Below are 26,011 nucleotides of genomic sequence, written 5' to 3'. Positions count from 1 at the left end.
ACATCTGTCTACCAACTCTTTTATTCGCCAGGTCCGGTCGTTGATAGGGTCATCCAAGCCGGGGTTATCGATCTGATAGGTCCCGAGTGCGTGTCGTCCGCGCAAAGCAATCAGGGCGGCGTCGTAGACAAACTGTCGGGGTGGACCTTAATTGGCGGTCCAAGAGATTTATATTTATGCGGGGAGAGCGCTCGTCACGCGGTGCCCGCCCGATTTCACACGGCCACAGGATCGGACCTTGCAAGCATCGATACGCCGACAAACTTTTCTTTGGTAACTGTTGAAACATAGCCCGAAAAACTTAGTTCTGAATACTTAAAGATAGCGAAGAGATAATTATACCTTTGATCTACAACTGAAGTATTAATGTATCAGTACAATATGCCAGTCTGCTCAATTAGTGTCACATCTTTACTATTTAGATCCACTCAGCCTATGAAATTACAAAGCGAATAAATAAAATGAAAAATACAAGAAAGCAATACAAACATAACAAGAATAAAGCCTCCTAAAAAATTCAAATCTGCACTGGATATGTCTCCGTCGTTTTAATTAGTCTGAAAATGGAAAGCAAAATGAATTCCGAATTTTGCAAGCAACCAACGGCAAAAATTGTATCATTCAATAAAAAACAGTGTAATTTATTAAAAATTCCGCAACATTTGTATAAAGGACAGCAGTTAATTAAAATTTTGTGAAGTTAATGAAATGATGCATTATTGCACGGACAGCCGGGCGAGAAATGTTTTTATTGACGTACGAGTACGATACTTAACATATGGTAGTGAACTAATTAAATCAGGTATATATCGTTACGAAAGGTTTATGAAATATTGAAATTTAAAAAGAGTGGTACGTTGAGTAAGTAGTAAGGATATTGCATTTTCTGTTTTTATTGGATCACACTAATTTGTCGACAAAGAAGCCTGAGCAGGCAGGTAGCGAGGCAGATTTAAATTAACAAAGACCTTTCGCTCATATTTTCAACAATTTTATTTAAATATTCAGAGCGCTTACCGTATAACATACGCCTTTTATAAGATTGTGCTTAATATAATTTATTAGTCGGTACATCAAAAAGGGAAGTGCTTTGTGATTAAATTGGTATTTTTTCTCGCAAGTGAAGCGGCCACATAAAGACAGTAGGTACCTAATTAGATTTTAATGAAGAATATTTTCCATCCTACGTCCGATTAAAAGTAACAAAAGTGCATGTCATTTTGACTACGCAGAAAACTATAAAAACATACAACCTACAACTGATTTAAATAATTGTTACACCCACCGAGAAGAGTAAATTAATCGATAATTTACAAATAATACTTACATATAAAACACAATTAAAAACCTCACGCTAAAGCCCGGAACAGCTCTCAGCCTGATAATTGATATATCCTGTAAAGTATTAACGGAATAGGATCGGCTCGTCAGTGAGCAGGTGATAATGAAATTGTTGCGAGCTGACCATAGCAGTAATGAGTGCCGACAGCTGATGGCGCGGCAGCTATTGTCAGCGTCATTGCCGTGCCGGCTTAGTGCTCAATCCTGTTCGAAATACAGCACCAGAGTAACAATAAATAACCAGGCATTAAAACCATTGACCAGACATTAGAACCTCTGTTTTGTGGAATTATCAATCTGTTATTTATATTTTGTTCAACCAAGCAGTGCAAATTGCCAAACATGCTCAAATTTTCCGAAAATCCTTGCATAATTGTATGGCAAAATTACTTTCTTCGGTATAGTAAATCGTCGTTTAGATTAAATATTATCGATTATTATTATAGAATAGGACTGTTTCTGTTCTCAATTGTGGACTACCCAGCATTACTAATTTGCGTGTTTTTGGTAGAAATGTTAATTTGCGTGCGTACATAGGTACGATTAAATAAAATATAGGTTTTCGTCCGAATTGGCCTCGATGACCGCTCGAAAGTGTCCAGATAAACAAAACTGTTGCTCAACTGCCTCCTTAATCAAAAGCCGTCCGAGCACGAAGCAATTTGGCTGACCGTGTGACCGCGCGGCCAATAAGGAGAGCGCTATTAAAACAAGCGCAAATAAAGCAAATTGAAAACGGCACCGTCCTCTCGGGTGGTTGCGAGTCCTAGCCTTGGAAAAATACGTCTGGACCTCTAAGTTACTGTAGGCTCACACGTAGGTATATTTGTTCTACAGGGTGTCCCACGGCTATGACACATGAATGGAAAGTACCTTAAATATCAGATAGGCCATTTTGTTGAAAGTAGACTTTATTTATATTTGACGACCGGTCTGGCTCAGTCGGTAGTGACCCTGCCTGCTGAGCGGCGGTCCTGGGTTCGAATCCCGGTAAGGGCATTTATTTGTGTGATGAGCACAGATATTTGTTCCTGAGTCATGGATGTTTTCTATGTATATCTATATAAGTATGTATTTATCTATTTAAGTATGTATATAGTCGCTTGCACCCATAGTACAAGCATTGCTTAGTTTGGGGCTAAGTTGATATGTGTAAGATGTCCCCAATATTTATTATTTATTTATTTATTTCATTCTTAAAACTTATTAAAACTGCATCAGGAGATAGGGCTAAATGATGACAAAAACGGGGGATTGTCCAGCAGTATTTGAATATACTCGTAAGGACTGTATCGTTAATTATAGGGACAAAACAATCCTCGTCTAAATGTTGACATGTGCATAATTTTGTATTATTATGGTCCGAGAGTATGATCTGAAGGTATTGGTAAGTACTTTTTGATATAAGAAGGTCTGATATTTTTTTTATTTTAGGGACTTTATGGTACTTTCATTAAGGTCTAGCAAATAAATTTCGGACAACGCCTAATCTGGCTTAATTTGAGAATATCTCAAAGACTCTTTGTACGAAAGGTTAATATGCTGCCAAAATATATTTTTTAAAAGCTTTTATTCTACTTCACTTGTTAGTATGTTAGTGTCCATCAAAACGTAGAAGCTAAATTTGACCCACTTCCCGATTTCTGATTAAGCTGAAACTTTGCACACATATCAAAACCCGATGACAATGCAATATTATGGTGACTTGAAGCTGATCTGATGATGGAGACTGGAGATGCTTATGAGTACTCTGTGATAAAATAGCGTAAACGTACTATGTTTGGGGTTTTTAGAAACGTCTCGATGAGTATTTGTTGCTCGTGGAAAAAAAAAGTACAGTCAGCGATAAAATGAATCAACCATTTCTAACTAACCGATTTCGAAACAAAACTTTAGAGCTAAGTTTGATCAACTTTCAGAATTCAAATTGAGCTGAAGCATGTATATTGGATGTCAATGAATTGTTATGATAAGTACAGTCAGCTGTATAAATAACTAACCATTTCTATTTAACCGATTTCGATAAAATTTGATATGAGTGTAATTACTATGTCATTTGAAATTCGTCTTGACAAGCACTCTTGTGCTACATGACAGCCAGACAAATAGAGTCTGCCGAAGGTGCCATCATACTTTAATAGTCGGGCGAAGCACGACGCACGTGGTCTTAACCCAGGCGCCGAAGGCGCCCTCATACTTAAAGAGTCGGGCGAAGCCCGACGCACGCGGTCCTAAACCGGGCGCCTCCTCATACTTAAAGAGTCGGACGAAGCCCGACGCACGCGGTCCTAAACCGGGCGCCTCCTCATACTTAAAGAGTCGGACGAAGCCCGACGCACGCGGTCCTAAACCGGGCGCCTCCTCATACTTAAAGAGTCGGACGAAGCCCGACGCACGCGGTCCTAAACCGGGCGCCTCCTCATACTTAAAGAGTCGGGCGAAGCCCGACGCACGCGGTCCTAAACCGGGCGCCTCCTCATACTTAAAGAGTCGGGCGAAGCCCGACGCACGCGGTCCTAAACCGGGCGCCTCCTCATACTTAAAGAGTCGGGCGAAGCCCGACGCACGCGGTCCTAAACCGGGCGCCTCCTCATACTTAAAGAGTCGGACGAAGCCCGACGCACGTAGTCCTAAACTCATTCTTAAATAGTCGGGCGAAGCCCGACGCACGCGGTCCTAAACCGGGCGCCGAAGGCGCCCTCGTACTTAAAGATTCGGGCGAAGCCCGATGCACCCGGTCCTAAACCGGGCGACGAAGGAGCCCTCGTAACTTAAGAGATTTAAGAGTCGAGCAAAGCTCGACCTATACTGTCTAGTCTAGAGCCGGGCTACGAAAGCGATTTCATAGTTAAAGAGTCAGGCGAAGCCCGACGTGCGCAATTACAAGACGGCAGCCGGGCCGAAAGATTTCTCATACTAAAATAAATAAATAAATAAATATTATATCAGATCGCTCAAACAGTGTGAACATTTTCGTAATCGCTTCGGTCTTATCGTTCAGATTACGTGATAATTCTAGAAAAAATTACGCTCTCACTTCGCTTGTGGTCAGTTTCATTCTGGGGTGCTGTAAATCAAACTTCTTATATCAGATCGCTCAAAGAATGTAAATATTTTTGCAATCGCTTCGATCTTACAGTTCAGATTACGTGATATTTATGTAAAAAAATTCGCGCTCGCTTCGCTAGCGATCATTTTCGTTCTGGGGCGCCCCCTGATGTCCTTTATAACATCTATCAGACACCCACATAACTAAAATCGGATTGCTTCACTCGTAATATTTCTCATTCCGTAAGTTCTTACGTGTTCACTTAAGTGTTCACTTCCGATTGATTAAAGCACGTTATTACAATCTAAAAATGTTTACTCATATGCCACCTATGTTTTCATGTTTAATTCTTTTTAACCTTTTCACTACCTAGACAACTAAAAACCAGAAAATAAATTAAATAAAAAAAAGTTATTAAGTTAAAGCTTTTATTTCGTTCCCAAAGTGTACCAAAAATTAGAAAATAATTTTAATACTAATTAGAGTCCCATGTTTCTTTCCAAACAGTATTATAAGAAAGACGGGTTGTAATGTACTCTTCTCGGGTCGTATTCTAAACACCATTTTTTACACTGTCAGTGGATTAAGTACTAATGGGAAGCTTATCGTAGACTAAAATAAAAGCGTGGGGCGTTAGTCTTCTAAAATATTGAGAAATATAAAATATATTAGTACATTACGATACAATTGCGGAAAAACGGAAGTTACAAACTAGTGCCGTTAAATTAAAACACGACCAAACGGAGTGTTTTAAATCGACACGAGATACGAATTTCCTTTTCTTACGTGACAAGAATAGCACTTATCGCACTAGTGAGTAAATAAAACATCATCTTTGTTGAAAAATAATTCTAATGCAATGTGAAGCTTTCCGAGGCGCATAAGATAAGAATGATACCTTTATAATTTTCAACGATTAGATATAATTTCTTACGCCCCACGCTTTTATTTTAATCTACGATAAGCTTCCCATTAGTACTTAATCCACTGACAGTGTAAAAAATGGTGTTTAGAATACGACCCGAGAAGAGTACATTACAACCCGTCTTTCTTATAATACTGTTCGGAAAGAAACATGGGACTCTAATTAGTATTAAAATTATTTTCTAATTTTTGGTACACTTTGGGAACGAAATAAAAGCTTTAACTTAAAAAACTTTTTTTTATTTAATTTATTTAAGAGTCCTCTTCATGGTTGTTCAATTGGGTACTTGCAGAATAAATGCGGTGAATTTATATAATTTAAAAAAAACGCATTTTTGAGCAACGTTCCGGATTGCCGTAAATTTTTGATACAAGCAGGATGAGAGAAATAGATAAAAAAAATTATACATAGGCCATGTCTAATAGACATTTATGGTGTTTGGACAGTGCCTAAACCAGATCGATATAAACAGTGTATGATAGTTAAATTCGACATCAAAGTCAGAGTTAGCGTAAGCGCCATGCCACATTTTCTAAATGGCCGCCATACACAGATAATGAACTTTATTTGTTAAAAATAACAGTGGCTAGACTATGTCTAGATATTCTGCTTTGTGGATCATGTGTCGTTGAGGTTCGCACTGTACATTTTTCGCAATTGTGTCGTCTTTTACGCACTTTGTGAATTTTCTAGTAGCATTTGTCCAAAATCGTAATTGGTATTCGGGAGGATTAAGTCAATGCTGTCTAAACCACATGCTTTACGTCGAGTTTCTAGGACAAAATGCGTACCTTATTATGTGCCTTATTAAGCCCATGTCTTGGTATAAGAAAAAATTATAATAGCAAATAAATACGGCTACTCAAAGTTGTCTCCATATTTAACGATACAGTCTTTAAGCTAGTAAAAAAGGCGTAGCCTACTTTGCGAAATATAGTAATGATGGGAAAATTCCAGTTAAAACTACAATAACTTACGCTCGAGCATTGCGAAGAACTACTATAAAATGAATTTTGTTGTAGTTTTTCGTAGTGATCAGGCGTAGCGTTAAGCAGAAACGTCTGCCAGCGAAGCTGTGAAACTGAAAATAAATTAAAGTTGAAAAATTCAATGTACTTGGTGGGACATGAAGCCGACCACTGGAACGCTACCCTAGTGTTCTTTCATCTAAGCTACCATGACGCTATTAGATAGCTTAGATTTCTACCAAAATTATGGGAATCACCACCGGCACCATTTTTATCCTCAAATTGTCAATACGTGATATCTGAGAAAACTAGTTCTAGAAAAAACCGCCAGCATACAATCATTTTTCTTAAATCTGATTCATCATCCTCCTTGCGTTGTCCCGGCATTTGGCACGGCTCATGGGAGCCTGGAATCCGCTTTGACAACTAATCCCAACATTTGGCGTAGGCACTAGTTATACTTATACGAAAGCGACTGCCATCTAACCATTCTTATTGGAATTAGTCCGGTTTTTTCACGATGTTTTCCTTCACCCAGGCGCGGCTCACTCCGCGATTCTATCGCCGCGCTACAAGTACATACCGGCGGCCGCGAGTTCGCGGCCCAATCAGTGGCGACGACCTTCGCGCGGCGCAATAGAATTCAATGTCGGCTGCTCGCGTGCGGTCCGTTTGTTAAATGTAGGTAAGAATTTATAATGGCGGAGTTTTGTGAACATCAAAGGAGTGAGCCTTCTGTACTTGTACTATTATATATTCTGTGCTTCACCGAAAAGAGACTGGCAAATATCAAATGACATTTCGAACCCGCGACCTCCGGATCGAAAGTCGCACGCTCTTACCGCTACTGGTGACAACCAGCGCTAAATCAGTACACTGCACTACGCTACGACGTAGCGCGTAGCATTCATAGCTAGCATCATGCTGAGTTGGGTCCATTTCATGATGCGCACTTAATGTTCTGTTCTCTGTTTTTTTTTTGTTATTTTCTTGTGTACATGTACACTCTAGCTTTTGAACCATATATAAAAATATGAAGAAAATCACAAAAGTAGAACTTTATAAATACTTTCTAGGAAAATGGTTTTGAACTTGATAGGTTCAGTAGTTTTTGAGAAAAATACGGAAAACTACGGAACCCTACACTGAGCGTGGCCCGACACGCTCTTGGCCGGTTTTTTTTCTTACATATTTCCCGCTACATAATGAGCTCTTTTTTACGTTTTGCCACGACAATACACGACCGGTCTGGGCGTAGTGACCCTGCCTGCTACGCCGCGGTCCTGGGTTCGAATCCCGGTAAGGGCATTTATTTGTGTGATGAGCACAGATATCTGTACCTGAGTCATGGATGTTTTCTATGTATATAAGTATATATTTATCTATTTAAGTATGTATATCGTCGCTTAGCACCCATAGTACAAGCTTTGCTTAGTTTGGGGCTAAGTTGATCTGTGTAAGGTGTCCCCCAATATTTATTATTATTTATTTACTTGTGGAATTGTCATGTAAGATTTCTTTTTGTTCTGACTCGTCCTTTATAACTAGGTATATAAATATAAATGAATATTTGGACGTATGTAGGTTGTAGGTATGTATGTTTAATAAATACATTAGGTATGTATTGGTTTGTGTGTGAGAGTTATTAAATACTTTTGGTCTTGTGTTAGCCTAAGGTAATAAACAAATAATAAATTCCATCAAAAACATAAATGTGAAATGAGAGCCAAGTTCAATAACATAATACCTATATGCCTTGGTTGATGACTTCACCAAATAACCTAACCACAAAATTAAAATTTTGAAAAAACCCCCGACCCCGACATAGTGGACCGATTTTCATGAAACATGGCTAAGAACACTCCCGACTAACTCAGCTTTCAGACAAAAAAAACTAAATCTAAATCTGTTCATCCGTTCGGGAGCTACGATGCCACAGACAGACACACACACAGACAAACAGACAGACAGACAGACAGACAGACAGACAGACAGACGGACAGACAGACAGACACGTCAAACTTATAACACCCCTTCGTTTTTGCGTCGGGGGTTAAAAAGAAGTGAAATCTAAATGGATGCCAAGTTCAATGGTCCATCCTGAAATTTATTTATAAGAACCTAAAATATAATTTCTTCTTATTACTTAGGATAATATATTGTATAGCCTAAGGATAGGTTAGGTTAAGGATAGGTTGGCGAGTTCTCATATACGAATTATTATGTTCGATGGCTAGTTTCTACCAGTACCAGCAAGCCCAATTTAGGAATAATAAAATAAGAAGTAACAAGTTTAGAACTTGCGAGGGCCATAATATAATTTGAATAATATATATATATATATAACTAGCCAAGTTATATATATATATATATATTAGTTATTATATATATATATATATATATATATATATATATATAACTAGCCAAGTTTTTGTCAAACAATTTTCATTTTTGCCGAAGATAGTTGGATGCTGATAAGCAACAATGTGTCAACCCACACGCCAACCATTTTGAGAAAATGGCGTCTAAAGATTTTTTCTCATTTTTTTGTGTTTCTCTTAAAAAAAATTGTTTTTATATAGATTGTTGTGTTTTTCAGCTATAATACGTTCAGTAGTAGTGATTATTGTAGCTTTATTTCAAAACAAACTTCAATTTGACGAAATAATGCCCTTTTCTTTTATTGCGAATTGTTCGACGACGTCAAACTTTTTCAAGACTGTGTTATGATACTTAACCCACTTTTGCTAATTGTTTAAAAATATCTATGAGTCTTAAATAAACATGTTAAAGCACATAAATTGTTGTTGTAAAATACTCTACCTATGCATATTTTTAACTTTATAAGTGTTAAGTAACATATCAATCATGGTCACTTATGTTATTAGGTATGTAGGAATCAATACATTATTTATTAATCAAACCTTTTAATGATTTTTCTACTCCCGAACTGTTATTCGTCATTTACAGGATTGTGCGTATCGAAAAAACTGAAAACGCATTGTTTGGTTCTGTAATCATGGCAACGCATTGCATTAACGATACTGCGTGCGTGCGCGGGAAGGCTTTGGGCAGCTGAGCTGACAGTGCAAACCTTTGCAATACAGGAAACAGTGTGAATTTCGCGAGAATTATTAAAAAAAACTATTAAAAACTAAGTGCATGGTCGTTGTAAAAGTATTGTATGCAATGGTGTTTAACTGACTCCAAAATACTCGTGGAAAGTACGCCACTCATATTTCGTGACCTCCTTTAAACGCCTGTTGAATAAAATATAAATTAACTATTAGAGTAATGATCATTTCTAGACACATATTTAAATTATCTGTGTTTTTTCAACAAAAAATCGTTACAAAAACCAAATAATCATCTTTAAAAAAAATAAACTACTTATCTAAAATATACAACAAAATATTTTTTTACGCTAAGAAATAGACTAAGTCATTTAAATTATGAATAACTCATGACTTGTACAAGAACAAAACATAAAATATCTTTAACAAAATAATAAACTACCATTCAGTAAGTATTCAAAAATCAAACAATATTTTTATGCATACATTAATGTAATTAGTAATTATAAAAAAATAGTAGCTTATATTAGATTTTTATATAAACACGTACTTGTAAAAAATGTTTGCAAATTATAATAACGAATATGTATATTCATGACTTAAAATGTTCAATTTCGTACTGAATTTACCATTCATGTGCAAAAATATACTAATGGACTAAGTCATAACTTATTCAAACATAAATTAATATGAACAATAAGAGTTTTGAATGATTCACGGTTATTTTCATTAGACTTATATTGACCGGGATATAGACCGTGATTACCTTTTTGATTTTTGTCGAGCTCCCGATATTTCCATTTTATTGAGATTGTACAGGACATTAGGATTGAACCAGATGAAGTGATGGTCAGTTTTGACGTAGAGTCACTGTTCACTAATGTACCTGTAACTGACAGCATTGAGGTAGTACGAAATATGATGCAGGAGAATGGCATCCCATCAGAATACGTGAAGCTTCTCGAACACTGCCTCACTACAAATTATTTTCTGTTTCGCGGGCAATATTACATACAAGCAGAGGGAGTAGCGATGGGCAGTGCAGTGCCACCAGTTGTGGCTAACATCTGGATGGAACATTTTGAGCACAAAGCCCTCGCTGCGCCCCCAGTTCCCGTTAAAATTTGGAAGAGGTACGTGGATGACGTGTTCTGCGTAATAAAGGGTAGCAAGGAGGAAGCTGATCTGTTGTTACGACACCTGAACAGCGTGCATCGATCCATGTCGTTCACATTGGAAATGGAAAAAGATAGGGGTATTGCATTTCTTGATGTGAGCTTGAAGGTTGGAGCCGAGGGCATGCTGGGACACTCTGTCTATAGGAAACCGACGCATACAGATCGTTACTTGCATGCGAGCTCACACCATCATCCCAGACAGTTAAAGTCGGTCGTAACATCACTAACCAATCGAGCACACGCTTTGTGTGACTCCTCTCATCTTGTACAGGAGTTGAACCATGTTCAGAGAGTCCTGAGCAGAAATGGTTACCGAGTTAACGTTAATAAACGGGATGCAAAACCCAAGCACCTCACTCATCGCGTAGAGAGACAACCAGCGTTTATGCCGTACGTAAAGGGAGTGACAGATAAGATCTCTAAAATACTAAACAATTACTCTGTAAAAACTATCTTCACCCCACACAGGAAAATTGCACAGTTCTTGCGGTCACCTAAGGACAATTTTCCTCTGGAAAAACCTGGTGTGTACAAAGTTGAGTGCAGTTGTGGTAGTTCTTACATAGGGCAGACCAAGCGCACTATTGCCTGCAGAATTAAAGAACACATTGCTGCAGTCAAAAAGAACGATACTCGCAAGTCTGCTATTGCTCAACATCTCATTGAGTCGGGTGCAAATCATTGGATCGAGTTGCATAGTCCTAAGGTAATTTCGACGGAACGCCACTACATACCGAGATTGGTAAGAGAAGCCATTGAGATTCACAAATATAAAAATTTCAATCGTGAGGATGGCTTCAAACTATCTAATGTATGGAATCCAGTGATTTGTTTGTGTAAAAAACCGGTGAAGTCAGAATTGAACAAACGTAGTGACACTGTGAGTGTAGTGTGTTTGGACAGACCATCGAGTGTGAACGCGACCAGTGGTAACGCTGAAAGTGAACGCAGCCGACGCGCGCGAAGGAGGGTAGATCGCGCGCTGTCTATACAACTTTAACATCCACCCGCCTTCGTCAGTTTTCCGTGATCATGATGCATGCAACTGCGTCGAAATATCGGGAGCTCGACAAAAATCAAAAAGGTAATCACGGTCTATATCCCGGTCAATATAAGTTTAATATGAACAGTTATATTTTACAATATAGTGTCATGGTACTTACACCAAAAACGAACAATTTATGACCCGAATATAATTTAACAATAATGACTTATGTTTTGATAACACGGGTCGTAGCATAAAACAACGAATAAAATATCATTTTGCAATAATCATTCAAGTCTCATAGTGGGTAACTATGTCATTTTTTGCGTTTTGCAAGAATGAGTCAAGTGTAAAAAAATCGTTGAGTCAACCCTCATAACACATTATTGTAATTTAAATATGTCTTCTGCCAATTACTATAATAAGTTAAGGTTCTTGACACATTCATGCAAAACAGGCAACACACGATAAAGGATTTGTGTTAACCTATTTTTTTACTTTTGGGATAGTGAAAATTTTCAAAATGAAAAGGTCATTTTTGCAAATAGAAGTTTAAAAATCCAGCTATAACATGGCATTAAAATCTCATTTTTTTAGTTTTTGTGGGTTGACACATTATTGCTTATCACCATCCAGTTGGGAATTGGTTTTCATAAAAAAAAAAAACCGGAAACCCTGATCCCACACAATGATTATCAGCACCACCACCAAAAAATCATGCTGAGATATTCACGCTTCTGTTACTTGAACTTGGCTTGACAGCTTGACACGCTACCGCGTGTCTAGAACTCATACAGTCTCCGTGTTGACAAAGCAGCGGATATTGTGATGTCCTTTGCAAAAACCGTACATACCTTATTAATACAATATCTAAAGAGCTCTCAGTCCCAGCAGTCACTTATTAACTTTAATTCTCCTCTTTATTATGCTATTCCGCGAATATGGAAAGAATGACACAATATTTCAACGGAAAAGCTTTTGTTGTCGATCTCTTTACCCCTATTAGGAATGAAGTCGCAAAGGGAGTTTTAATTCTGCATGTTATTTAATAAGTGTGTATTGTTTTAAGTTAGACATTGTTGCATAGTAAGTAATACAGGGTGGCCCAAAATTACGGTGACAAAGAATAGGGAAATGTGGAAATAAACCAAAATATCAAAGTTACCGAAAATATTTTTTGGGCATATATATATTGTATATTTCTACAGTCCCCATGGATATTTCAACAGCATTAATGTCCATTTCGCAAGGTTTGCAGTGTAGACTAATTGTGTAAAAACATTTTTTCCAGATTCATAAGCTCGATACGTTTCAGCCTACTTGCGCAAATACACCTAACTTAAAACTATAAATTATAGTTTGTGTAATCAATCTTAAAACCCTAGCCCGTTTATTGATTACAAATATTTGGATATTTTATAAGCTATACGTCCAATAAGTTAGACGAAAGTCATACTAGAGGTGCAGCGGCATATCTAGCCGCCGCGAGCATTCATGCCTGATGACGGGTCTCCAAGTCTCCATATGACTCAAAACATGAATACAATGTTATTTATATGTACAGCTATTAACGTGAGTACATCCGTATAATTTGAACATATGAATAAGGGCCGGTTGCATCAAACCGTCTGTCACCGTTAAAGCGTTCGTTAAATTTGATTGTATGGGAAGTTCCATAGACATCTGCTGCATGACATTGATGTGTCTGTCAAATGTGGTTGATGCAACTGGCCCTAAGTAACAAAAGTTTAACGTCTAGAATTGGTGTTTTTTTTAGACTTAATTTCTTAAAACGTAGAGGTTATGACTTACCTGAGCCAGTGTCTTTTGGCAATGGCGGTGTGGCAGCAAATCGCGTCGTACTGGTCGGCGATCCAGACGATCAGGATAATGTAGAAAGCCGTTGTTGTGTCGTTGAAGAACTCCGACATTATAGCTTCCATTCCTGTGGACAAAATTACAAATTTTACATACCATCATTTCATTATAATATCATCATTTTTCTTCACAAAATATAACAGTTTTTCAATAAAGACAAAAAGTTTACAGCAGTTTAGATCGAAAATTTTATTAAGTTTAGTGGCATGTGAATAATTTTAAATTATTTCATATTTTGATTCCTCGGCCGGTGCTATGGAACAGTTTGACAACTGGACTAGAAAGGCTAGAAGCACGTCATACTTGTACAAGACACTCTGCGTAGCTTATTAAAGTATATGTGTAAAAAAAATTTGAACCTGTATGTATACAACGTTATTTCAAAGCACCCGACTCGGCTTTGCTTCATACAGCGTGTGTATTCCATACGGGCGAATATCTTAATAACGATTAGTATCGGACCTAAGGAGCCTAAATACATTTTTTAATAGACGATTTTTTTTTCATAGATAATATTTCAGCACGCAATGTATTACGTCCACATCAATTAGCGTACCTACCTAAACGTCATTACGACATGATGTTTATGTCATTTCAAGTTAAGTTGGACGGCGTACATTGCAGCTTGGTCAGATTTAAAATAGTACAAAATCGACACGAGTTACGAATTTCCTTTTAGCACGTGTATTGTACGATGTTTTTCAGTACAGATGGCCATCCGAAGATTCGATCTGACATATGGATGCTGATAAGCAACAATGTGTCAACCCACACGCCAACCATTTTGAGAAAATGGCGTCTAAAGATTTTTTCTCATTTTTTTGTTTCTCTTAAAAAAAATTGTTTTTATATAGATTGTTGTGTTTTTCAGCTATAATACGTTCAGTAGTAGTGATTATTGTAGCTTAATTTCAAAACAAACTTCAATTTGACGAAATAATGCCCTTTTCTTTTATTGCGAATTGTTCGACGACGTCAAACTTTTTCAAGACTGTGTTATGATACTTAACCCACTTTTGCTAATTGTTTAAAAATATCTATGAGTCTTAAATAAACATGTTAAAGCACATAAATTGTTATTGTAAAATACTCTACCTATGCATATTTTTAACTTTATAAGTGTTAAGTAACATATCAGTCATGGTCACTTATGTTATTAGGTATAAATAATAAAATAATAATAAATATTATAGGACATTCTTACACAGATTGACTGAGACCCACGGTAAGCTCAAGAAGGCTTGTGTTGTGGGTACTTAGGCAACGATATATATAATATATAAATACTTATATACATAGAAAACATCCATGACTCAGGAACAAATATCTGTGCTCATCACACAAATAAATGCCCTTACCGGGATTCGAACCCGGGACCGCGGCGTAGCAGGCAGGGTCACTACCGACTGCGCCAGACCGGTCGTCATGTAGGAATCAATACATTATTTATTAATCAAACCTTTTAATGATTTTTCTACTCCCGAACTGTTATTCGTCATTTACAGGATTGTGCGTATCGAAAAAACTGAAAACGCATTGTTTGGTTCTGTAATCATGGCAACGCATTGCATTAACGATACTGCGTGCGTGCGCGGGAAGGCTTTGGGCAGCTGAGCTGACAGAGCAAACCTTTGCAATACAGGAAACAGTGTGAATTTCGCGAGAATTATTTAAAAAAACTATTAAAAACTAAGTGCATGGTCGTTGTAAAAGTATTGTATGCAATGGTGTTTAACTGACTCCAAAATACTCGTGGAAAGTACGCCACTCATATTTCTTGACCTCCTTTAAACGCCTGTTGAATAAAATACTATAAATTAACTATTAGAGTAATGATCATTTCTAGACACATATTTAAATTATCTGTGCTTTTTCAACAAAAAATCGTTACAAAAACCAAATAATCATCTTTAAAAAAAACAAACTACTTATCTAAAATATACAACAAAATATTTTTTTACGCTAAGAAATAGACTAAGTCATTTAAATTATGAATAACTCATGACTTGTACAAGAACAAAACATAAAATATCTTTAACAAAATAATAAACTACCATTCAGTAAGTATTCAAAAATCAAACAATATTTTTATGCATACATTAAAACGTCTTAATGTAATAAGTAATTATAAAAAAATAGTAGCTTATATTAGATTTTTATATAAACACGTACTTGTAAAAAATGTTTGCAAATTATAATAACGAATATGTATATTCATGACTTAAAATGTTCAATTTCGTACTGAATTTACCATTATTGTGCAAAAATATACTAATGGACTAAGTCATAACTTATTCAAACATAAATTAATATGAACAGTTATATTTTACAATATAGTGTCATGGTACTTACACCAAAAACGAACAATTTATGACCCGAATATAATTTAACAATAATGACTTATGTTTTATAACACGGGTCGTAGCATAAAACAACGAATAAAATATCATTTTGCAATAATCATTCAAGTCTCATAGTGGGTAACTATGTCATTTTTTGCGTTTTGCAAGAATGAGTTATATTATAATGAACCACTTCTCGCAGTGCGCAAAAAAACACCATCTGTACTGAAAATAATTACTCTTAATTAATAACACTTTTTAACAAAATGGTTATCCTATACAATTCGTAATATGATCAGATACTATAACTGGATACATTATTCACCCGTATGGAATCCACACGCTGTATACTAATGACATGGAATCATTTTCCTGTAATACGACATTGCTAAGGTGATCCAAAATCTTCTGTTTCCAAATCAGACACGAAAATCCAAGATGTACCTACTCTGAAGCTCCCGACGCCACCTTTAAGGCAGTGTTCACACCGAATCTACTTTATTAAGCGCGTCAGTCGGTGCAGCAGCGCATCGCATTAAACACGGGGTCATGTGTGGGAGTCACCGGAGCCCGAGACTAATTAGGTGTCGACAATTACGCACTAACGACCGAAATCCGACCCGGGACCCGGCGCGAGCTTATTAACAGCGTAAGTCCTGTATTACCGTCACTTGCTACCGTGAAAGGGTTTTACTAAAGAAAACCAGTCTAGCTCTGGACTTAAGACACACCTCAGAAAATGACGATCAAACATACGAAAGAGTCACGTTTTTGACAGGCGGTAACTGTAAGGTAATCAAGAGCGGGTGACTGGCACTTTCAGCGGAGTACGGTAGTACTCTTTATTGTACTGTGCTCAAGATCCGTATAAAAGTACGGAAGATAAGAAATCAAGCTTAATATACTGGTTGGTTCAGACGATCGCTCGCCTGTTGCATGTATGAATGGAAAATCGTTTCAGGACCTAGAGCAAGTCCCGATCTCGCCCCGTCTGAAGACACTGCATTTTCAGACGAAATTCAAACGTAATTTGAAGTTATCGCGTTTTAATTAGCAGTTGATATTCTGTCGACACTATTTCGGAACGGATATGAATATCCACTTGTTCGTATTCAAAGCTTTGGCATTAGACTGAATACCTCATGTAGGTACAATGATATAAATTAATCTTTTCAATCAATTTTTGAACCTGTCCCTGAGTCAGTCAGTCCCTGGAATAACAAGCTGATTTATGGAATTGATTAAAAGTAAAACTTTACACATTTGAAAATACCGAGAATACCAGCGAATGATTTGAGGAATTCGTATTTTTAATTTAAACTAGAAACACATTACTTCGATGTTATATTCTAAAATATATTAGAAAAGGTACAATGTGATATTGAGGTTCAAAGCAAAGATGCCTCAGGAAGATAAATGACGATAAACGGTTGGTCATTAGACGTTGAACCTATTATATAAAAGGACCATAGAAATGAAAATGTTTGCCAAAATAAACATTTTAGTTGATGAACAACGATGTTACCTAACATAGAGGTATTATAGTAATTGAACATCATAGAAGGTAAACTATCGCTTCGATTCTTCTTAGACTTTTCAAAATAATAAAAGCATTTATAATCCGTGATGAAAGAGAAGAAAGAAGTTTTCCATAGATGTTCTACAAACTGATTGTTTATAAACCATATTAATCGGTGCAACAAATTATGCGGGATTCCACTGGCATATCGTTCATAATGACAAACAACACGGGTAGAGTATACATCCCAAATATCATGAGGATATAACTCAATAGGCAACCAACTGCCCGGCGCCGACGTTCGGTCGGTGCCTACTTTATTTGCATTTTGATGAGCGTCGACACTGATACAATAAACACGGCAGGGTCCGTGAGCACGACACGCCGTCGGCCCGACTTCGGCGACGTTTAACTGAATCATATCTAACAAGGGACATTTAATTATTTGGAAGTTAGGGATGTGTCAAGCGGACATACGGACGTGAATGACGAATTAGGTTTATATGTCACCTAGCAAAGGATTCAAGCGTTAGAACGTAGCGTAAGCGAAACAACGTCTCTGGTGGTGTCTCTCACTCACTTATTGTACATGCGATAGAGGCGAAGAGTTGTGTTTTGAATAGGGTTTCTGCTCGAGAGTCTCGATACTCGAGACAACTAGAGAATTTCTGCTTCATTCGAGACGAGAAAAAAATGACAGGTACTCGACTCTCGAGTTCCGAATATAAAGTACGAACTGAAGAGAAATGCAACTTTTTACCTTCTGCCCGGTCTCATCGCGAGGCGGTGGGGACGGTGTCGAACGGCGGCCAAAAATTATAACGAGATAAAGCAATCTAATCTCTCGTTCCAACGTAAGCTGGCAGCGACTTTGGCTAGTTTTGACAGCCTCGTGTTATTTAAAAGCATCAGGCTATGTCTGACTGAGTGAAGAAATCGTGTGGCGGCAGCGTATACTGTGTAGTCCACATGGCTTATGACCGCGTTCAATGGAGACACGCTACTTGTGGTCGCGATCCTCAGCAATGAGGAAACGAGGAAGAAGAAGAAGTTATTTTAAACGTTTAATTTCAATGACATTATGATTTAATACATGACATTTTAATTTACTTAACACTTTCGCTACCAAGAACCCGACTGTCGGGCACACCGCTCGTAGAAGCGTAGCCGATTACATGGGTTTCCCCGTATGTAGCGAAAATGTCGTAGCGCCGCGTAGAGCCCGGTTTCGAAAGTGTTAACCCGTGCACAGGCGGGGAAGTTAAAGGATTAGGTATTATTTTCAAGACTATAATTGTAGTTTTCTTGTAAAAAATTTATTTATGTTTATTTCAAAGAAGATTTTTATTACTGTTACGCATTTTTTATCATAGTGTGGTGCAATAAAAACTACTAATCATTTTGTTGTTTATTATTTTATTAAAATTTTACCATTTATAAAAAAAGACTCGAGACTCGGAAAGACTCGAGACTTTGGGCTCGAGATTTCTCGAAACTCGAGACTTCCAATAGGTCGAGAAATCAGAAAACCTAGTTTTGAACTTATTATCATGTGTCATTTAACAGATTCCACGCAAGCTTGTTCATTTGTGGGCAATCCGGAAGTGTACCTAATTTCGAAAGCCTTACCGTAACTGGCCAACGAGCAAAGATATGAACAGTGCTTAAGCAACCCTCCATCAGCAGTCGGGTGATGACATGGGAGTTGACATAAGCTTTACTGATAAATTATCAATTTGTCTGCGGGTACGCGCACCGGTCCCGATCCGCAGTCGGCAAATGGGGTGCGACGGAGCGTAAGTGTGACGGGAGTCACCGACCGTTACCTATTCAACAGAGCATGCGACGTAATCCTGGGCGAGACGAGTAAACAAATTACTCGGGCCGAGCCGGGCCGTCCGCTATTAATTTTAATTCCGGCGCGGGGCGAAGATCGCCGAAGATGGGTGAGAGGCACGCGCGCAACATCAGCCCCTGTCGCGAGTCGGCGCCGAACTTGACAACCCGATCAAATTAACTTTATAGTATTAATTAGGACTTCATATAAATATAGTAAAATACTCACTGCTAACTAAGATTTTGGTAAACTGAATTTCAAAAGAAATGAACAAGTTATTTTTTTAATACCTACTTAACATTATTCATAAGTGTTTTGTATGAGTAAATAGAGCTGAAATCAAGATACAAGAAGATATTATCAATTGATGTGACATTAAAGTTTGGAGAAAAAAAACGTAACGAGCTTATAAATAACGTTCGTGAGAGTAAGCTTATGTCAATCAGTTCAGGATGGCTGTAGTTTAAAACCACGATTTTGATTTGAGGATCAATTTATTACATGCCTTTTATATTACTATAACTACTAATTGATAAACTAAACGTCTAGGTAACCTAAAGATGTTATACTTATTTTTCTTACCATATTGTACAGACAAGAAAAACGAACACCAAATTGCGCATTATGAATTTATTATTCCAATTTCTGTAGCTCGACACCTTTTAGATTTTTCCCCTTTCACTTAAATTCTGTCTGCGGCTAAGACTTTTATCAGTTGTTTTACTTGGGGATATTGAAATTTTAAATTGGATTTGAGTTTATGACCCGGAAATATTTCCTTCGTTGGGAACAGTTATTTGCATTGCGGTTTTCCTTTAGACAATAACATCAAAAAAAAACGAAAAGACGGGATAATAAATGTACATAGTTGTATTGATTACTTGATTAAGTACTAAGACGAATTGAATAAGTACTATTTGTGAAACATACTACACCCTGTTTGTTGCAATGAGTAGTGACTAGTAACCGATACTATTTGTTAGAATGAATGCTGCTAGAGACTTTTATTCATGCAATTGTCGGCCAGTATCTCGTTCACCTTTTTCCGATATTTAAATTAAAATATAAGATATAATATTCGAATGCAGGAATAATCATCCCGGCGTGTCAATACCAGGCGACCGGCAGGTGGTCCGGGCTTGCGAGCGACGGACGGCCAATCGCCCGGTCTGTGTACGCACGATCATAATAATGGACCATAGATGCTATTGCATGTTTTATTAACTCATGAATGTTCGTCCAACTTTTCACTATAAAAACACAGAATTTTAGATCTTAAGGGTACCAGCTTGGTTAGCACATGATTGCCGCGAGAGTATGTCGCCGCGAGATAGGCAGTTAGAAGAAGACGTGTCATCTATCTCGCGGTGACATTTTCTCACAGCAATCATGTGCTAGGCCTACTGTGACGTACCTATCAATACATGAACAAGCATCAAGCGAAATGTACGTATCAGATTTATGGGGCCGTAGTCAAGGTGACAATCGTATATATATATCGATATCGATAAATACTAGAAGAAAAGTTTTCTTTGACACGCCCAGTGCCATTGACCCGATAGTAGTCGGGTTCTCTGTTCGCAGGCGTCATGTTATAGGTTACGCTCGTAACGCGTAGCACGCGCTGGCGCTGAATGTGTTAAATAATTGGCTCCAGATGCAATTTCTTGTACCTAAGCAAAACGACTTTAGAAAAAAATAAATATGAGTGATTGTTTAATAAAATGTGTATAACCTTGCACAACCTTAATAAACTAAAATAAGCTGTATGTTAGAATGGCGATGCATATTTCAGCGGTATGTAGACTTTGACAATATTTGGAGTCATCATAAAACTACTTAAAAGACTATTGTACAGAAAATCGACATACCAGTTACTATCTAAAATAATTTAATTACAAACGTCAAATCTTGCAAAATAAGTCAGTCGAGTTCATAACATATAATCACGCCTGTATCCCATAAACGGAACATAAAGGGGTAGGCAGAGCACATGAACTACTAAGTTTCAGTGCCACTCTTGGCAAAAAGGTTTGAAAGAAATCCAAATTGTGACATTGCAGTGACAGGTTGCCAGCCTCTCGCCTACGCCACAATTTAACCCATATCCCACAGTCGACTTCTACGACACCCACGGGAAGAAAGGGGGTGGTGAAATTCTTAACCCGTCACCACACGGGGCGAGTTCAAATGTCAGATAACAGCGACTGAAGACTGAAAATGTGTAACTTTCATTGGAGTCGTGTTTCTAAACACATTCTTAGCAATTAAAGTCAAAAACATAACGTTTATTTGTAAATGCATCTAGCACATGCCAGAAGGTCCTCCATAATACTCGCAATACGAAAGACTTCGAACAAAACGCGCGACAGAGTGCACTAAGCTCAAGTGCAATCCAAGACGAAGTAATATAAATTTTCCAAGGTTAATAGAGAAAATGCACACAAATTGTTACTTCTTACTTCCAGGGGTTTAATCAAGGGGGACACCCGCCGCGCCAGCATCCGAGCTTCCTTGAACTTGGAGCAAATTGAGAATAATGGACGTACGCCATTTTAGGGTTCCTTGGAAAAATCTAATCATCGCCATCGTGTTTGCTTTGTGTTTGCGTAGCAATAAAGGGTATTAGGTTGGTCTTCCGAATTTTAACTGTTTAAACGCAGACTTTAAATATTGCACATTTCGTTTCTTTATTTTCTATATTAAAGCCGTTCGATATGTTTTTTGTTAACGTAATGGAGATTAGAGTGTACATCCGATGTCATGCTGCCTCCTCAGCATACCTCCTGTCCTGTAGTTGCTGCAACTATCATCTGAAGAAATAACCGACATGTTTAATTATAGGTAACAAAAAAGGTGTCAGACCCGAAATTCCCGACACCGTATTTGAGGGTTGTGATAATGACCAGCTGGCTACTATGTTTCATCATTGAAGTGTTATAAGGCTATAACCATAAAACGAGTAAGCTTATTAACACATTTTCGTGCCAATAAACCCTTGGACTTGCATTATCACAGAGCTTCATCTTACCGACGAAAAGTAAACCTTATTACACGGTACTTTAGTAATGTAACTAAGCTAAATCTGTCTCATAAAAGGTAGAACAACCAGAGCTAGCTACACTTTCATTTACTTACCCATCTTTCTTCCGAGACGCTGTCAGATTGAAATGCCAAGACAAATCTTAGCTAAACATCACTTAAACACTTAATTGCTACGTTTTTACCTCCAGATTTTAGATCACGCGAGGGTTTAATTTTACGGGGCCAAGTCATTGAATCGCTCCCTTAGGATCTGGATCATTAAGTGGGTAAATGGTTAATGAAAATAGAATGAGCACTAAACATCGAAGCGGAATTTCGCCAGTCACCTAGCCGTCATTAAATGTCGTTATCGTCGCGATTAAGCAAGAAAACAAACTTGAAGGGCGCGGGGGCGTCGCGAATAATAATCTCAGTTTACGACAGGAGCCGAGTGAATCAATAAAAACACTAATAATGCACGGGCGTAATCCGGGCGTGCAGCGCGATTACCGACACTAACGAGCTCGTAAAGACGGATCTCCAATGCAAGCTTAGCCGAGCCGAAACATTAAAACGCGCGATGGGGTACCCTGCTGCACTATTCTGATTACCTCTACGGTCTGATCGCATTGCCTTCAAACCATTATTTCTGAACCGAACCCAACACACAGCTCCAAAGCCTATATCTGTGACTTTTAACTGTCACGCTGAAACATTTCAAACAAATGCTAATCACGTGATTTATTCAAATATTTAGGTGAAAAAAACTTTATATCATGCATGCAGAAATTAAATTGAAGTAGAGCTGAAAATAATTTGGGTAAAATTATTTTTAAAATAAGTTTTTTTTGTTTGCTTTAATCGCAAGTTCTTCACATATTTTCATGCACTTCAGCTTTATACCCGTAAAACATATACAACCTTTAGCTCAAAATCATCTATTGGGTTGGCACAAAAGTAATGACACACTCTACAAAACTCTATACATTTCCTTTCTTAAGTTAATTGTTTTCGATAATATTCTAGTAAGTTGTAGAACACTCTAGGTACTTCTAATGTGAGGGTATATAAAACCGCCCTCGCGATTGGTTTAGTTAGATTGAAATAAAATGGACGAGCGACAAGTTCGAACACTTTACTTATACGAGTACTTGTTAGGCCACAGTGCGCGGGCTGCGGCTGACAATATCAACACTGCATTGGGCGCTGGAAGTACAAGCCATGCCACGGTGTCCAGATGGTTTGACCGTTTTAAATCAGGAGACAGGAGCCTTGAAAGTCAGTCACGCTCAGGGCGACCACCTGCATTCAATGATGACGATTTACGCCGCGAACTACAGTCGAATCCTGATGCTACTACTCGTGAATTAGCGGAAGCACTTAACTGCAGTCACTACGCTGCGGCATACCATCTGCATGAGCTTGGGTATCGAAAAGTTTTGGCTCGATGGGTACCGCACATCCTTACCGACGCCAGTCGTGCAGTCCGTGTCGCCATCTGTCAATCACTTTTGCTGCGACCCCGACGTAAAGAGTTTTTGACTGATCTGGTTACGGGAGATTAATCATGGATTTATTATGAGAACGATACACGTCGTGCTTTTTGGCTGCCTCGAGAAGAAACGCCACCAACTCAACCGAAGCTGAGTCAAAAGAACCGCTTAAAAGTTTTGCTTGTTGTTTCTGGGACACAATGAAACTGTAAACGCTAACAAATATTCAACACAGCTCACCGAACTATCTTCTGCTATCAAAAAAAAACGACGAAGACAAGCCACTGTAATTTTACTACATGATAACGCTCGACCTCATGTCGCATCTACCGTTCGCCAACAGCTGCAGAACTTGGGCTGGGAGACGATACCCCACCCAACTTATTCTCCAGACCTCGCACCATCAGACTTTCATTTGTTTAGAGCCCTGAAACGACATTTGCGGGGTAAACAATTCAATGATTTCCATGATGTACAGGTGGAGTTGACCAACTTTTTCGAGGCACAGCCATCAGAGTTCTGGGCGAAAGGCATCCAAACTTTGCCGGATCGTTGGCAAGAAGTCATAGATGCTAATGGTGATTACATCATCGACTAAGCTTTTTGTATTTTAATAATAATAAAAAATATAAAACGTAAACCAAGTGTCTCATTACTTTTGTGCCAACCCAATAGTTCTCAGTTGGTAATTCTATTGATTCATTCACATTTTATAAACAATAACCATTACCAAAAAGAGTACCAACAACTATCCTATGTCTTGCACTACTTAGCGGAATCCTTATAACCAAATTGTTTTCTAATAAATAAACTTCAGGTGTGTGGTTTGTAATCAAATTGAATTCCCTTCAACACGAACAAATTTGTACCGACTTTATCATTGCGTACCGATAAATTTCGTAAACACGAACATGTTCCGTCACTCCAGGTACCTAATTGGTCCAAATTTAACCCGTCTTTATCCATCGCGTACCGATTTATGAAAATACAATTTGCTCGTGCATTGTATCTTCCGTTGTGCGGCTCCGCATAGATTAGACGACGGTGGATTAATCTCGTGCAGCGGAGGACACAATAGGCTTTATTAACATGCATGCGCCTGGCCCGGTACAAATTGCCGATGAGTCGCCGTATTTGTGTGGCAAGACGCCGGCTGGCCGGCCTGGCGTGTAATAATGTCGCTGCGTTTACCCTGCCTTTAAGGTTGGATGCTATAGAAGTAGTAGCCAGAATAGAACGTAGGATTTCATCTTGGAGTTGTACCATATGATCTGGTAGATATGCAACCCAATCCCGAAGAAAAATAACCATTATATTTTGGCGTTTGAGAATACGAGTCGATAGCGGAAAGGTCATGGGAACTGACATAATATGTCAGCACAAACTAAGGTATTACTTAGAGGTCTACCAAGAGTTTTTGATGTTTTAGAATAAGGTACTAAATAGCGTAACCGTCACGGAAAATGTAATTTATTTCTAGTATACCTAAGTTATCATTTGGCGCTCTCCTCACTGTCAACAGTAACATGTATACAAAATATGTAGTAGCTTGTTCTAAAACATCAAAAACTCTTGGTAGACCTCTAAGTAATACCTTAGTTTGTGCTGAAATTTAAACAAATTTAGAAATGAAGAAAGAGAAAATGGCATTAATCGTATGTTTAATTTTTATAATATTTTGATGACGACCGGTCTGGCCTAGTCGGTAGTGACCCTGCCTGTTAAGCCGCGGTCCCGGGTTCGAATCCCGGTAAGGGCATTTATTTGTGTGATGAGCACAGATATTTTTTCCTGTCATGGATGTTTTCTATGTATATCAGCATTTATATATTATATATATCGTTGTCTGAGTACCCGCAACACAAGCCTACTTGAGCTTACCGTGGGACTTAGTCATTCTGTGTAAGAATGTCCTATAATATTTATTTATTATTTATTTTCAAATTCCTCAATCAACAATCAATTGTTCTAACCGTATTATATAATACGAAATCCCTTTAATACCCAAATATTATATTATTAAACAGTTATTAAGGATTATTATTAGCTACGCCTTTGCGTACGGCCCCCGCCGCTGAAGCGGAAGACGACTCAATCATTAGACCCGTTGAAGAGGTTAATTTCGATAATCCGCTTTGCCGTTCACCTAAAATCTGGCCATGTATTGCCTTTGCTTGCCGCGCCAAGGCACTTAAATCACTCAAAAGATTAAGTGTAAATGGAACGAGGCCGTCCGAACCATAACAGCTTTGCCAGCAAGAATATTGGTTCGCCTTAACATTTGATTGGCTTTCGCTTTAAGCGATTGGAATACCAACCTTGCTCTGAATTACAGTGCAACCCCTGCGAGCCACCGGCAACAATTGAAGTGAATAGCCTGATGCCATCCTGTAATGCA

The 26,011-nt window shown here is 38.0% G+C and overlaps 1 protein-coding gene across 1 annotated transcript in view; it reads right to left on the bottom strand.

Moving 5' to 3' along the window:
* Window positions 1-26,011, bottom strand: part of LOC125234567 (membralin) — a 159,650-nt gene that overhangs the window by 44,974 nt on the left and 88,665 nt on the right. Inside the window, 1 exon segment of the mRNA XM_048140857.1 lies at window positions 13,333-13,465. Coding sequence (XP_047996814.1) covers window positions 13,333-13,465 — 133 coding nt within the window.

The sequence above is a fragment of the Leguminivora glycinivorella genome, chromosome 16 (genome assembly GCF_023078275.1).
Source record: "Leguminivora glycinivorella isolate SPB_JAAS2020 chromosome 16, LegGlyc_1.1, whole genome shotgun sequence".
Taxonomy (NCBI): domain Eukaryota; kingdom Metazoa; phylum Arthropoda; class Insecta; order Lepidoptera; family Tortricidae; genus Leguminivora; species Leguminivora glycinivorella.
The sequence above is the reverse complement of the archived record's forward strand: the minus strand, read 5'-3'. Positions and strand labels throughout refer to the sequence as shown.